The 13,552-nt window shown below is 51.4% G+C and overlaps 1 protein-coding gene across 4 annotated transcripts in view; it reads left to right on the plus strand.

The window, feature by feature from the left end:
• The first annotated feature begins 1,959 nt into the window (after positions 1-1,959).
• The window catches only part of IFNGR2 (interferon gamma receptor 2), a 30,073-nt gene continuing 18,480 nt past the window's right edge, over positions 1,960-13,552 (plus strand). Inside the window, exons 1-2 of one of the 4 annotated variants that reach the window (XM_070252330.1) lie at positions 1,960-2,336; positions 4,379-4,489. In XM_070252330.1, the coding sequence (XP_070108431.1) occupies positions 4,453-4,489 (37 nt within the window). In that variant the 5' untranslated portion in view covers positions 1,960-2,336; positions 4,379-4,452. Of the gene's footprint in view, positions 2,381-3,941; positions 4,490-12,997; positions 13,461-13,552 lie in introns of those variants that run through there. The other 3 variants (XM_070252329.1, XM_070252328.1, XM_070252331.1) reach the window with 3 other exon arrangements.

Genomic DNA, 13,552 nt, shown 5'->3' on the forward strand with positions numbered 1-13,552 from the left:
GGGGCTGGAAGTCTGAGAGCAGGTGGCCAGCATGGCGCAAGCTCTCTTCCTGGCTTGCAGAACGCCACTAATCCCATCACGAGGGCCCCACCCTCATGACCTCATCTAACCATAATTACCTCCCCAAGGCCCCACCTCCAAATACCATTGCAAGATTTCCTTTGGGGGGAAGACATTCAGTCCATAACACTCCTCCAAGACATGTACACACGCGTGTGTGCATACACACACATGGAAGGAAGGCCCTTGTTCTCCCAGGTAAACAAACCCATGGTATACATTTGACAACAGGTTCTGGTATACATTTTCCAGACAGGAAGAGTAATAGTGTAAGTGAACATAAGTGAGGCCATCTTGTTACCCTGAACGACCCTTTCCTAGTTATAACCCTTCTAGCGTACGATCATTATAAATTGCTACACGCTTTCATGATTTTCTGGTTCTGATCCTGTGCACATACCCCTGCCGAGGGACTCTCATACTTTGTTCTTAACAATCTTACAAATTTTCCCAAGGGATAAGAAGGCCACCAGGAAGAAGGAACACCTGTAGGATATTTATCATCACTGACAGAAGAAAAGAACAATGAGGGACCCCTGGAGTCTGTCGTGCCTGAAGGCCGACATTTCTAAACCCCTACCTTACTGCCCGTTTCCCCTATATAACTACCTCAGATCCTGTAATTCTTCAAGATGGGTTTTTTGAGACATTAGTCACCCATCTTCCGATTATGCCAGCTAATCAAATTAAAGCTTCCTCTCTCAGTCTCTACCTCATTGTGATTAATTGACTCAGATCTCGGAGAGCAGGGCAAGCCCCTCGCTCGCTAACAATAGTAATCAAATTAGAAAACATGTCTGGAAAAAAAGATTCAAATATATATTTTGAAAATAAAGGGAATCACAATAAACAAGGTAAAGAATATATTTGAAAGGATATTCATATATATGTCTGCAAAGAGGGTTAGAATAATAAGTGTTTGTAACTTTTAGGATAAGTAACTTAAAATTCTTTGGGTTATATGGGGCTGATTTCCCTCATGAAAATTCTTGAAGAATTGGGGTCTGAGGCGATTTCCTAGTGGTTCTTGGAGGTGAAATTTTTCATAACTTTGGCCAAGAGAAGATTTATCGTGGAAGGAGGCTTGGCACAGGCTAAGTAATGTGGCTGCAAAGGAGGCTGGGAAATGGAGTTTTCTGGAAAGGGCAGTACTCATAAGGCTGAAAATTCCACATATATACCAAGGGTATTCAAGAGGTGCTGAGTGGTCAGAAAACAAGACAATTAACCACTGCCCCTCCCTCACAGGTCTGTTATGAGGATGGAGGGGTGACGTACGGTGGGGTCTCAATAAATGATACCTATTCTTATCGGAGGGTGGGGCATAGCCCACTCCCACCTCGTTTGCTGATGGGGCTTTTGATGATTCATCAGATGCCTTGTCTGATGCCTCCTGGCCCCGCCTAGCCTGAGGCTGTTACTGAACTTCCTTTATTCTCCTCCAACCTGCTAGGTTTCTCCTGGAAGCCTACAGGCCTCAGATGACAAATTCAAACACAGAAGGATGATGATATGATCTTAATCTTTCCAGAAAACAGAGATCGGTCTGAGTTTCTCTGAATTACAAATCCTGCCTGAAGAAATCTTAAGCCCGTCCCTTCCCAAGTTCGCACGGGCAGCTTCCCGAAGGCCTGGCCCTGGATTCTGGGGCTTTTCCAGGGGACTGACCAGGGTCAGAAATATTAAACCTTTGCCATTTACCTAAAATGTAGGCATGCTGTCTCTTTTTAAGGGGGTTAAGAGGACCAGTAAAATGTCTTCCCCTCTGCCTGTTCTTTCTTCCCCCTGCCAAATTTCAGGATATTATCCCTTCCCTGTTTGACAGAGGAATGAAATGCAGAAGGTCCCATTTTGTAACAGTTACTCTTACAAAAGTCCCTCATAGGAGGAAGTAGAGGAGAAAAGAGTACGTATCTTTGGAATGAGGTTTATGGTGGCCCCACTGGGGAAGCAGAAATGAGACAACTGCAGGGAGATGAAAGGAGGACACTGGCCTGGGACAGACAGAGCGAGAAGACGGGGCCCAGTGACTGGAGACCTGTGGTGAATTTGTCTTCTACTTACGTGCTAATCTCTCTGACCTTGCTGCTGGAATTTCTTGGAACAGAGGACACCCAATCAAGGCCGCGCTAGCCAATGCTCCCGGCCTCCTCCGCGTTCACAGCTCTTGCTGCTGGGTTTGACTCTGTGGGGAACACTCACCCACCTACACTTTGGGGGCGTCGCTGAGATCAGAGATCAGCGCTGACTAAGATGGCATCGAAGAGTGGGAGACGGTAATCAGGGAAGGCAACAAAGCTCTCCGGAAGTGGAAGCTCAGGCAAGACAGGGAGTTTAGAATTTAGATTGTGGGTGTGGGGAGGGGGGAAGAGGGTGAGAGGCGACAGAAAGAAGAGGGGCGCACAAGTGGGGCGGACAGTGTCGGGAGAGAAGTAACACAACACATATGTGAACTTCTCGAAGGACATCTTCAAAGACTCCCTGGTGGGATGGCAGGTCTTGTTGGGGCGCCACAGAAAGTATGATCGGGCAGGTAGAGCCGGGCCTGATTAGGGAAAACTGAAATGGCAGGATGAGAAGTTTGGTGTGAGATGCAAGGGGCTTTGGAATCAGATGGGACCAGCTCAGCACTTGTTTGCTGTGTGATTTGGGGGTATGGTCAGCCAGGTTTGGATCAGAGAAGCAGAACCAGCATGAGATGTGTGCGTGTGTGAGAGAGAGAGAGGAATTTGCCATTAAAGCAGTCACAGGGGTTGGCTACACAGTCTACGTGAGACTGTTTTTCCCATCTGGGACTGGAGTCCGAAGTTCTCAGGGCGGGAAGAGAAGGTGGATGCGAGGCAGCACATGCAGGAACAAGCTGGAACCGCGTCAGTCTCGCATCATCTCCAGGCCTCCAACAGCGTGACTGTCCTGCAGGAAAAGCTGGCGCCCTTTGTCACGGAGCTAAACGCACACCTGGCCCACGTGACAGGGAAGCTGAAGCAGAGGATCCAGCAGGAGCTGGAGGAGCCTCCGGCCTGGCTGCGGTCCCAGCCATCCAGGATGCCAGCACATCAGCCACGACATTATGAACCACAGCAGGGCCCTACGTCCTGCCCCAGCCTCCCCAGAGTAAAGCACTATGGCTGCCCCTTCACTGCTGCCTTTCAAATCTTGTACCAAACCCTACTTCCCAGGCCCATGCTAACCAGAACTATGCAAGGAGGGGAATGCTAGAAAACGCAGTTACGGCTTCGTAAAATGACACGGTACAAATCCACCACGGGGCTAGTCACCTAACTCTCTGGGCCTCCACGGGGCTAGTCACCTAACTCTCTGGGCCTGGGTCTCCTCATCTGTGAAATGGCAGTTATAACCCCCCTAGCTGTGCGGACTGAGTGGCATAACACAGGTAGAAGCCCCACTGGCCATCAACCAATGTTGGTTTCTCTCTGCCGCCCGTCATCCACCCTCCTGAGGGAGGGGAGGGGAGCACCTCTAGATTATCAGCATGAGGAAAATATCTAGGGACGATCAACTGGTTGGAAGGTAGCAAATTAATGGAAAGAGATGGGGTGATTCGGGTTTTTAAGGCTGAAGTTTATATAACATGGGGGAGCCCTCCTTGTTAAAGAATACATAACGAAGAATATAGAACTAGGTTCAAAAGTGCGTATTTATCTAAAATGAGAAAACAAATCACAAGAAGTTACAAATTGTTGAAAAATAAAATACTATTTGTATTAGCTAACAGCCTGACTCTAATACTTTTTTACCTACATCTTTGACTGTGTGATGTGTACGTCTACTTACCGCAACCTTTTGTAATATTCTCTATAGAAAGTGAATTCAGTCTTTCCTCTAGAATGATTTATCAAAATGTTTCTTATTATTGACAGTTTAGAAAAGTTTCTTTTAACTTCGCAATTCGTTGTTGATGTCAAGACATGCCTCAAAAACGCCAGAGCCACCCCAACACCACCCGCCAAGAGAAGTATGTTAAAGGAGAAGTCGGAGAGGAAAGAGACAGAGGTCTTAATCACTGTGGGTGAAATCTCTTACTCTGCAGATTTCATAAAAGCATATGACCCTGTGAACGCAGCGCCAGCTGCCCCTTCCACGGCTTGTGCAAGCGAGGGCCTCTGAGGTTTAAGCTTTCAGTAGTTTCACAATAATTCTCCAAGGTGGAAGCTGCAGAAGGGGACTCACAAGGTTACATGCAATAATCGAGGTGTTGCATGATGATACGTGGGGTGCAAACGGAACCAGACAGAGGGCAGTGGATGATAGACATCCTTCACAAGAACTACCGAGACTGGCTTCCTGTTCTTTTCAGATGGAGAATCTCGATGGAAGTCAGCGTCATCTATCCGTGACTTCATAAGTCTTCCAGTCGGAAGGAACAGGAAAATGGCAATGCCAGCCCCTGAAAACTGGCTTTTCCATGGTGAGCTGCTCTGCAGTGGGGGGACAGTTACTGGCTTTGGGGATATTGTGTGACAGCAGGATACCTACCCAAGTCCCAAACTGGGCATGCTCCTTTTAGCACTCTGCCAAGGACTTCTGTAAGGAAAAGAAGCCCTCTAAGTTTCAGCAGAGAGGAGTTTTGCAAGCAGTTCTCCAGCTGGGGTGAAATAAGCAGCCCCCTAGGAGTGTCACCATCCTCCTCAAAGACCACAGGCTTCACTGTCACTGCCCCTGAAAACTCCACCTCGAGAGAGGTCACGAGCCCTCCTGGCTGCGCTGAGACCGGCGCACGGTTGTCCTTTCTTCAACATGCTTTTTTTTCCTGATTATAACAGTAAAATATGCCCATTGCGGGGGGGGGGGGGGGGGGAAGAGAAAAGTATAAAAAAGAAAACTGTTATCATTCATAATCCCACTACCTATTTCATGTGAGTGTTTTGGCATGTTTCCTCCAGTCATTTTCAATGCATCATTTTTGCAAAGATTCTGATTTATATCCTGCTTTTTTCTTAACATATACACATGGCTCCATGTCTTGAGAAACTGACTCCAAGTATCATTCAAATAACTGCTAGAGAGTTCATCACGTATTTGTTACAATGGTGGCCAATTTCCAAACAATTCTATAAAAGGGAAATAGAAGGCAAGAAGTCCCAGAGTAACCTTCTGTATTGCTAAACACTCTGTCGCGAACCCGCCCCCGCGGGTTCCCAGTTGCGCCCTGATCACCCTGTTCTGCACTTCGTGCTCTCCCCGCGCTCATTCCCGTCTTTGCCCACTTCTTTCCGCGCGGAGCTGGGTTTACCGCTTCTCGTGGCAGAACCGAGCAGCCTCAGATCCTCCTTCGGGCATCACACTGGAAACAGCGCAGGTTCGGCTCGGAGAGCAGCGCCCCTCCCCCACACGACGCCCCCCCCCCCACCCCGCGCTCCCCTTTCCCCCCCCAAACCCCCTCCCCCCTCGCTTCCACCCCCCCCCCCACTCGCCCCCGCTCCCGGGGTGACTTCCTCCTACGCCTCGCAGTCTGTGTCGCGGCCAACCCCACACCCCATTATGAAATGGGGGCCGTTTCTCTACTTCCCTCCGCATCGCCCTGTGCCCAAGCCCCACTCCTTCCTCTACCCAGGCCTTTCTGACCACTCCACCCCAGGAACCTGTCTGCAAAGAGGGGCTAAAAGCTTAATACGTACTTCAGAGGCTATTAAAAAAGCCAAAGTTTAAACTCAAGCGAAAGATCCTGGAATTGGGCGACCCCGGGGTCGGGAGCAGCGGGAGCGGAGGGGTCGGCTTGGGGTGGGGGCCTCGGGGCTGGGCGCGCGGCCCACCCAGGGCCTTGGGTTTCGCGGGGTCTTTCCAGAAGGGTCGCAGGCCCCGGGGGGGGGCGGTCTGCGGGGCTCCCTCGGCGCCCCAGCTCCGTGCTGGCCCGGCCGGCCGGCTCCGCGCTCAGGGAGGCGGCCCGGGGGCGCGCAGGAGCCGGGGGAGCGCGGGGCCCCCGGGGCGCGGTTCCCGGGAGCGCCGTCCCCGGTGGTGGGGGGGGCCGGGGAAAGTCCCCGCGGCGGCTGCGGCGGGCGGGGCGCGGCGGCCCCTCCGAGAGGGCGGGGCGGGGCCGGCCTGGGGGCGGCGGCCGAGCGCGGCTCCCTGGCCGCTGGGGACGCGCCGCCACCCCGCTCGGGAAGAGGCGGGCCCCGCGCGGCCTGCGAAGCCATGGCCGCCGAGGCGGCGGCGTGAGCGGCTCGGCGGACCCCGCGCCGGCGCCGGGCCGCGCCCGGAGTCGCCAGCGAGCCTGCGGCGCCCAGAGCCCCGGGCCATGCGGCCGCCGCCACCGCCGCTGCTGCTGCTGCTGCTCGGCGGCTGCGGCGCTGCAGCGCCCCCGGCAGGTAAGCCCGGCCTGGGCCCCCCAGGCCGACGGGGGCGTCGTCGCCGCGGGTGGGAGTCCGCGAGGGGCCCCGATCGGTTGAGGATCTGCAGGGGTACCCCGATCGGGTGGGTTCCCCTGGGAGCCCGGAGAGGGTGGGGGATCCACGGGGAGCCCCGATCGGTTAGGGGTACACGGGGTGTCCGCAGCGGCTGGGGTCTGCGGGTGCTTGCAGCATGTGGGGGTGCTTAGCCAGTGGGATCCGTGAGGGCCTGCGTGGAGGGGGAGCTGGCGAGGAGCTCGAGGCGGGTGCGGGGTGGACGGTGGGGAATTCCAGGCAGTCCCTGGGCCGGGAGCCGGCGGCCAGGAGGAGGCGCGGGACGAATGTCACCCCTCCCGGCCTCCTGATCCCTGGGTCACTCTTCTCAGGAAGGAGACGCTCACTCTGCCCCCGCATGAATCTGGACACACTGCTGCTCCTCTTCTCCCGCCCCCGCGCCCCCGAACCCTATAATTGAGTGCGGTCGACTTCTTTGAATTTCCCAAAACGAGCAAAGGGAAAACCGAATCCAGGGCTCGGGAAAGGGGTGCTTCTGCCGGCCACAGATTGTTCATCCCGGCCTGACTGATCTAGCCTCTGCCTGACGTGTCCTCCCCAGTGGCCTGAGCTGCAGACGGGACCCAGGCCTGTCTACTCTGCAGCTTCGTGCTACGGAGGTCAGCCACCGGCAGGGACCTCCGCCCTGGAGGTGTGACCGTGACTGTCTCACAGTGGCCTGGTTGTGTTTGATAGTGGTTGTGAAATCCAGGTGGTCGGTTCCCCAGGATCAGATCGATGGAGTGGGGGTGGGGGTGGGGGCAGCACCCAGAGCAGGACCCAGAAATATCCACACTCCCAGTTGTTTAGTGGAAGGGGTTTAGCCAAACCAGATTTGTGATCCCAGCTCTGCTCGCATCTGGAGAGCCCCTTATGGGTTCTCAGCCTCTTTACTTCTGATACTAACTGACTATACTTATGAGCCAAATATCGAGACTAAAAGAAAAGAAAAAAAGTATCAGTGACTGTGGTGTAGGTAGGAGAACATTCTGTGTATGTAAATGTGTTTGTGTTTTGCTGGCTTCTTTCCCACGGAGAGACTGATGTCATAGGTTGGGTAGCACTTAGTCTCAAGAATTTAGAAGTTTCCTCCCATTTGAAGTCTCAAGGTGTTTGGGTTTGTTTCCTTGACCAGCATCCCTTGCAAAGGCTCTTAAATTCCATAGCTCCTTGGTAAGGGGAGCCCTGCGTCTCAGGATGTGCTCCTGGCTAAACGGTTAACTGTTTTCCCATGGGAGTCAGACAGCTGGCTTTGAACCCTGACTCTACCCCTCCCCAGCTTCAGGTCTTGAGCAGCCTATGTCCATCCGCTCCCTGGGCCTCCTTAAGATCTCCCTGGGCCTCCTCCAGGTCCCCCCAGGCTTCCTTCAAATGAGATTTGGGGATTGGCAAAATGTTGGTAATTGCCTAAGATCGGTGATGGGGAAGTGGTGGTACTTTATATACTAGTGCTGTTCCTGACTAATGGTGGTCTGTCAACTGTTTGTGACTTGTCTGCTATGAGTCCAAAGACTGCAGAAGTGTTTAGAAACTTTGCAGTTCAACATGGCCGCAACACCCAAGGGCATGTCCATCTTTCTAGTAATTGTCTTTTATTGTATTCTATAGAAGTTGGGTCTGTGTGATGCAGTGGAAACGAACTGGCCCTTCACCATAGATGCTTTGAAAAGCAGCACCACATTATACTAGTCTTTATTTTTGTGACTATTTGAAATTTTTTCATAATAAACAATTAGAAAACTAACTGGGACATTTTAAAGAGAAGCTGTTTGTTAGTCAAAACACAAAGTGAATGAGCCAGCCCTGGTGGCCTGGTGGTTAAAGTTTGGCACTCCCACTTCAGCAGCCGGGTTCCCTTCCCTGGTTGCAGAACCACACCATCCATCTCCCAGTAGCCGTGCTGTGGCAGCAGCTCACACAGAAGAACTAGAAGGACTAGGATCCACAACCACGCACTGAGGCTTTGGGGAGAAGAGAGGAAAAAAGAAGAAGATTGGCAACAGATGTTAGCTCAGGGCGAGTCTTTCCCTGCCAAAAAAAAAAAAATCACAAAAATATGTTAATCATAAAAAAAACCACAAAGTGAAAATATTAAGGATGAGTACATAGTAAATGGGCAGTAGATAAGTTTCCACACTTTTCCATAATTTACATGTGTCCTTCAATAATCATGACATTGCTTTTATGATCAGAGAAAAAAAATTAGAGTATTGGAAACGAATTTTTAAAAGGGAGATTTATAATATCTACCACTTAGAGTTGGTATAAAGATAACATATGTAAGATATCGGACCAGACCCAGTTTGGAGCAATGCTTTAAGTGGTGGCCATGTGCTTTAGGTAGAAAACTCATCGCCAGCACTAAAGTGTGGCAAGTCAATGGACTCTTTAATTTAATTCCCTGAGTGTTGAAGAATTAATGCTTCTATTTGTAATTGTCATAGCTGCTGCTTAATTTGGATTAGATCTGTACTTGTGCCACAGAATTTTATTACTATGATTTGCTGACTTAAACATCCAAAGTTTCTAAAGTGCTTAGAGACCCCTGAGAAAGACGGGAAATCCCCAGCAAAATAAAAACCATTGCAAATGAATGTACATTAAGTAACTCCTGTTGTCCATAATCCCGACAGTTGAAACCACTAAATAGCTGGAGTGCTTTGGGGCAAATTCTATGAATGATCCTAATAGCTCCCATTTATGGGGCCACTCTGCTAGGTCAGACAAGGTGCTAAGTACGTATGTATACATATCCATCTTAATCTCCTCAACCATTCTTTTGAAGTAGGTAATAGCCCCAATCATCCTCAAGGAAACAAAACCATCCTTCATAGGAAGAGACAAATGGTCCAGGTAAATAAGCTGATGTTCAGTGTTTATTGAAGAGAGCAACTTCCTGGTTATCACTGAGGACCCAGGCAATGTTTTTTAGACTTCTCACCTGAAGGGGGATGAACATCACTGATGTTCATCATAATGCCCCATTCAAGGAAAGATCCAGAAAGGTCTTCAGTTGTCAAGATTAAATGATTAATTTTAATATTAATTGTACTTTACTTTATTATTTATATGTGATGTATGTTAATCAAACTGTGCTGTTAAGACCCAGGTAGCCTATTCTTAAGTATGTATAAAATCTTAAACATCTGGATCCAGGATGGATCAGAAGTGGAGGGTTGGGGCAGGAAGGCGGAACAGAAGGAGCTGTGGTTGAGAGGTGCAGAGGACACACTTTGCATGGCTGATATGTAGGTTATCTCTTCTTACCATTAATAGTTATGCATCATTGCCCCAAAGACCATGGAGAAGGAAGGTAGAGTGGGGCTTTGTACCCCCCACTTGAGACTGAACTTTTATCTTTATAGGAGCTGGGGTTGTCGTTGAAGCCCTGGTGTCTACCACTGGGGACTGTCATAGTTTCCTGTTGTTGCTGTGTAAATCACCACCAGCTTAGTGCCTCAAAACACCACAAATTTCTTATCTTACAGTTCTGGAGCTCAGAAGTCGGATGCAGATTTCACTGTGCTAAAATCAAGGTAGCAGTACGGATGCATTCCTTTCTAGGTTCTAGGAGGAGAATTATGTCCTTGCCTTTTCCAGCTTCTAGAGAAACAACCTCGTGATGACATTGGGTCCACCCAAACATCCCAGGATAATCTCCCTATTTTAAGGTCTTCTGATGAGGTACCTACATTTCGTCTGCAACCTTGATTCCCTTTTGCCATGTAAGCTGACATATGCACAGGACACAGACGTCTTTGGGGGCCACTCTTCTGCCTTCAACTGGGTCAGACCGTCGAATACAGTGCTCAGCACAGGGCTGGGCACCCTGCTGGTGGTCACTGAAGGCGGGGTCTGGGTCACTGGCTGCCGCTTGCCACCTGCAGAAGCAGCCGTTCCTGAGGAATGAGGACAGCCTGAAGTTGTCACGTCTTAAAAATCACACTTCAGCAGCTCTGTCGGTTCACCTTCCATTCATGCTCTTGCGTTTGCCCCTCACTGCAAGTCCGAGAGGGATAGTGTCATTTTCGTTATTCATGACGAAACTGAGGCCCGGGTGGGGTTTGGGCAGGATCCTGTGGTTAGAGATGGCGGGAGCAGGATTCCAGCTAAAGCCCTTTGTCCATAAATCCTGTTCTCTTCCCACCAAGCCTTTGTCAACACTGTAGACAGCAGGTGCCATGGCCCAGGTATATTGACTGTTCAGAGCCAACCAGCTAAGTCCATGGCCCAGAGTTGTCCACCCACTCCTGCGCTGGCCTCTGGGACCAGAGACAAAGGAGGGACTCACGCATAAAGCCGGGAAGGGAAAAGAGAGCCTGAGCTTTGCATGGGTTTTGAGCAGACAAATGCAAGCTGAGGACGCAGCAAAGAGGTGACATCATCTGCAGAAGAGCAGACTGCTGGGCTGCAGGCCGCTCATTCACCAGAGCTTGAGTGCTTACTGTTCCAGGCACAGGGGGTGAAAGAGCCCCCAGATCTGACACCGCCGGCCTTCCTAGAGCTCACCACACTGGGGTCTGGGGGGGGACTGTCGGACAGCTGCCAGCAGCGAGCAGAGGCGGCGATCCCACGGTGCTCACACTGTTCTCAGCACTGCAGGAAAGATCAACCCGTTCCTTCCTCGTAACAGCCCTCTGACGTCTGTACTGTTGTCATTCCCCTCAGACAGATGAAACAGCGAGGCACAAAGGGGCTAAACCACTTGCCCAAGGTCGCACAAGGAGCGGGTGGATTTGAACCCTGGGGGTCTAGTCCTGGAATCCAGGCTCCTGACCACTGTGGGGTAAACCCAGGACTCGGCTGAAAAGCTCCATGGAGAGAAGTAAAGATTTCTCAGGAGCAGGGGAGGCCATGTGGGCCGGACTAAGGGGTGTGAGGCCGTTGGGGGCCCGGCCTTCCGAGAGGTGCGGAGGGCACCCGTGTAAGGTGGTTGTTAGTAAGTAGGCAGCCTGTGGCACTTCACTGTGGAATCCACAGTACGAAGACTTGTTTTCTTCTCTGCATGTGGTGAGAGAGGGGATTCCAAGAAACTTAAATATCAGATCAAAACCGCCGGTGCTCTCTCCCACACCTCAGTAAGATGAAAGCCGAAGAAAGTGAAAGTCTGTAGGCTCCAGCTTTTACAGGGAAGTGTTTCTTCTGGTCCACACGGCGGTTGGGGTGGAAGCCTGTCCTTCCTCGCTGGCCCCTTGGGGCTTCCTTTCTTAGCTGCATGTCGAGACTGGGGAGAGGGAATTCCTACTGGCTCCTCCCTAGAGATGGCCAGATGTGGAGATGCTGGCATTCTGTGAGTAACCAAGTGGCCACTGTGGCAGGCAGAATGATGGTCCCCAAAGAGGCCCACGTGCTAATCCCTGGCACCTGTCATTGTGTCACCTTACATGGCAAAAGGGACTTTGCAGAAGTGAGTAAATTAAGGATCCTGAGTTGGGGAGATTATCCTGGACTTTTGGCCTGTGTGGGCTCGGTGTAACCACGTGGGTCCTTCCGGATGGAAGAGGGAGGCGGAAGAATCAGAACCAGAGAGATGGCAGCACAAGAAGGCCTCCGCCCAGCGTTGCTGGAGGAAGGGGCCACGAGCCAAAGAATGTCAGCAGCTTCTAGAAGCTGGAAAAGGCGAGGACACACAGTCTCCCCTGGAGCCTCCAGAAGGAACACGGCCCTGCCAACTCCTTGACTTTCGCCCAGTGAGAACTATTTCAAACTTCCAGAACTGTAAGAGCATAAATCTGAGTGGTTTTAAGCCGCTAAATTTGTGGTAATTTCATTCAGCATCAACTAGAAACTCATACAGGCGGTAAAAGGAGGTCTCTAAGATTCTTTGATGGGTGCCCAGCCCCAACCAAGGCGCTCCACAGCCTCCCTAGAAGCAGGCCTTCAGTTCTCAGCTTGGTTTTGGGATCCGCTGTGCCGTAGCAGCCGGTGTGCGCGGGCTGGGCCTCCCAGGAGAGCGGCCGGCCGCCACACTGCGCCTGTCTGTCTGTCTGCCTTAGGCCCTGGCTTTCAGGAGGCCAGGTATGAATTGGGAGGAGTGCTGGTTAGCTGGTCAAATAAAGATCTGGAATGAAGGTGCACCCCAGCTCGTAGATGGGGAGATGATGGCATTTTGTAAGCAACCAAGTGGCCACAGGCTTTGCTAGTGCATCTGTCTTTCAGAAGAAGAGCTGGTGGTCCAGGTGGTAGGGTAACCCAGGCACCATTCTTCAAGACTGGATGCGTTGACTGAGAAGGTGTGGTTTGAATTTCCTGCTGTGCATCCTGGGACAGCATGTTTTTCAAGCTTTTCTTTCCACCTTCTCGTTAATCTTTCAGTCTCAGAGAAAGTTTTATCATTATCGTGCTTTCTTCCTGGAGAAAAGGTTCCACACTTGCAGTCAGTCCCTAGCCCGGTCCTGTGAAGCATCTGCTTGGGGTGGAGGGGGATCAGGTTGTGTTTTTCAGGTCTCCCCAGGGAGGGGGATTCTGATGTTTGTCGGGGTTCTCGGGGGAGGGTGTTCTTTTGTTGTCTATAGTTCTCAAACTTTAATGTGCATAATAATCAGCTGGGGAGCGTGTTGAAAATGCAGATTCCTGGTCTGGGGTGGGGTCTGGGGCTCTGCATTTTAACCAGGACCTCAGTGATTTTGGTGCTGGGGGTCCTGGAGAAACACAGCAACTCTGGTGAAGCCCAGAAGACAGGTCTCACCCTCTCATGTGCCTTTGGACTTTGCACGCCTGCTTTGGGGTGTGCGCGCGTGCGTGCATGCATGTGTGTGTGAGGTTTACAAACAGTCCCTTGGTACTAAGGCTGGGCCTAATGCCTGTCACATGGCCACCAGTTGAGTCTTCACCACACCCCAGGCACATGCACGTACTAAAAGTGGAACAGGCTTTCTAGTCCGGCCAGACTCTGGCCCCCCGGGGGCTGTTCATATGAACTGGACCATCCAGTGGAAAGGAAGCCGCAATCCCCTCTTTCTCCATGGGCTGTGTCGATGGTGCCATCTTCAGTCAAAGGTGGGCTCTGGGGATGTGCTGGGGAGAACACGTAATAACATCTCTGCGCTTTCACGAAAGGCGAGTTGTGTGAATTGTTGGGTAGTATGCAT

Source organism: Equus caballus, chromosome 26, assembly GCF_041296265.1.
Source record: "Equus caballus isolate H_3958 breed thoroughbred chromosome 26, TB-T2T, whole genome shotgun sequence".
Lineage (NCBI taxonomy): Eukaryota > Metazoa > Chordata > Mammalia > Perissodactyla > Equidae > Equus > Equus caballus.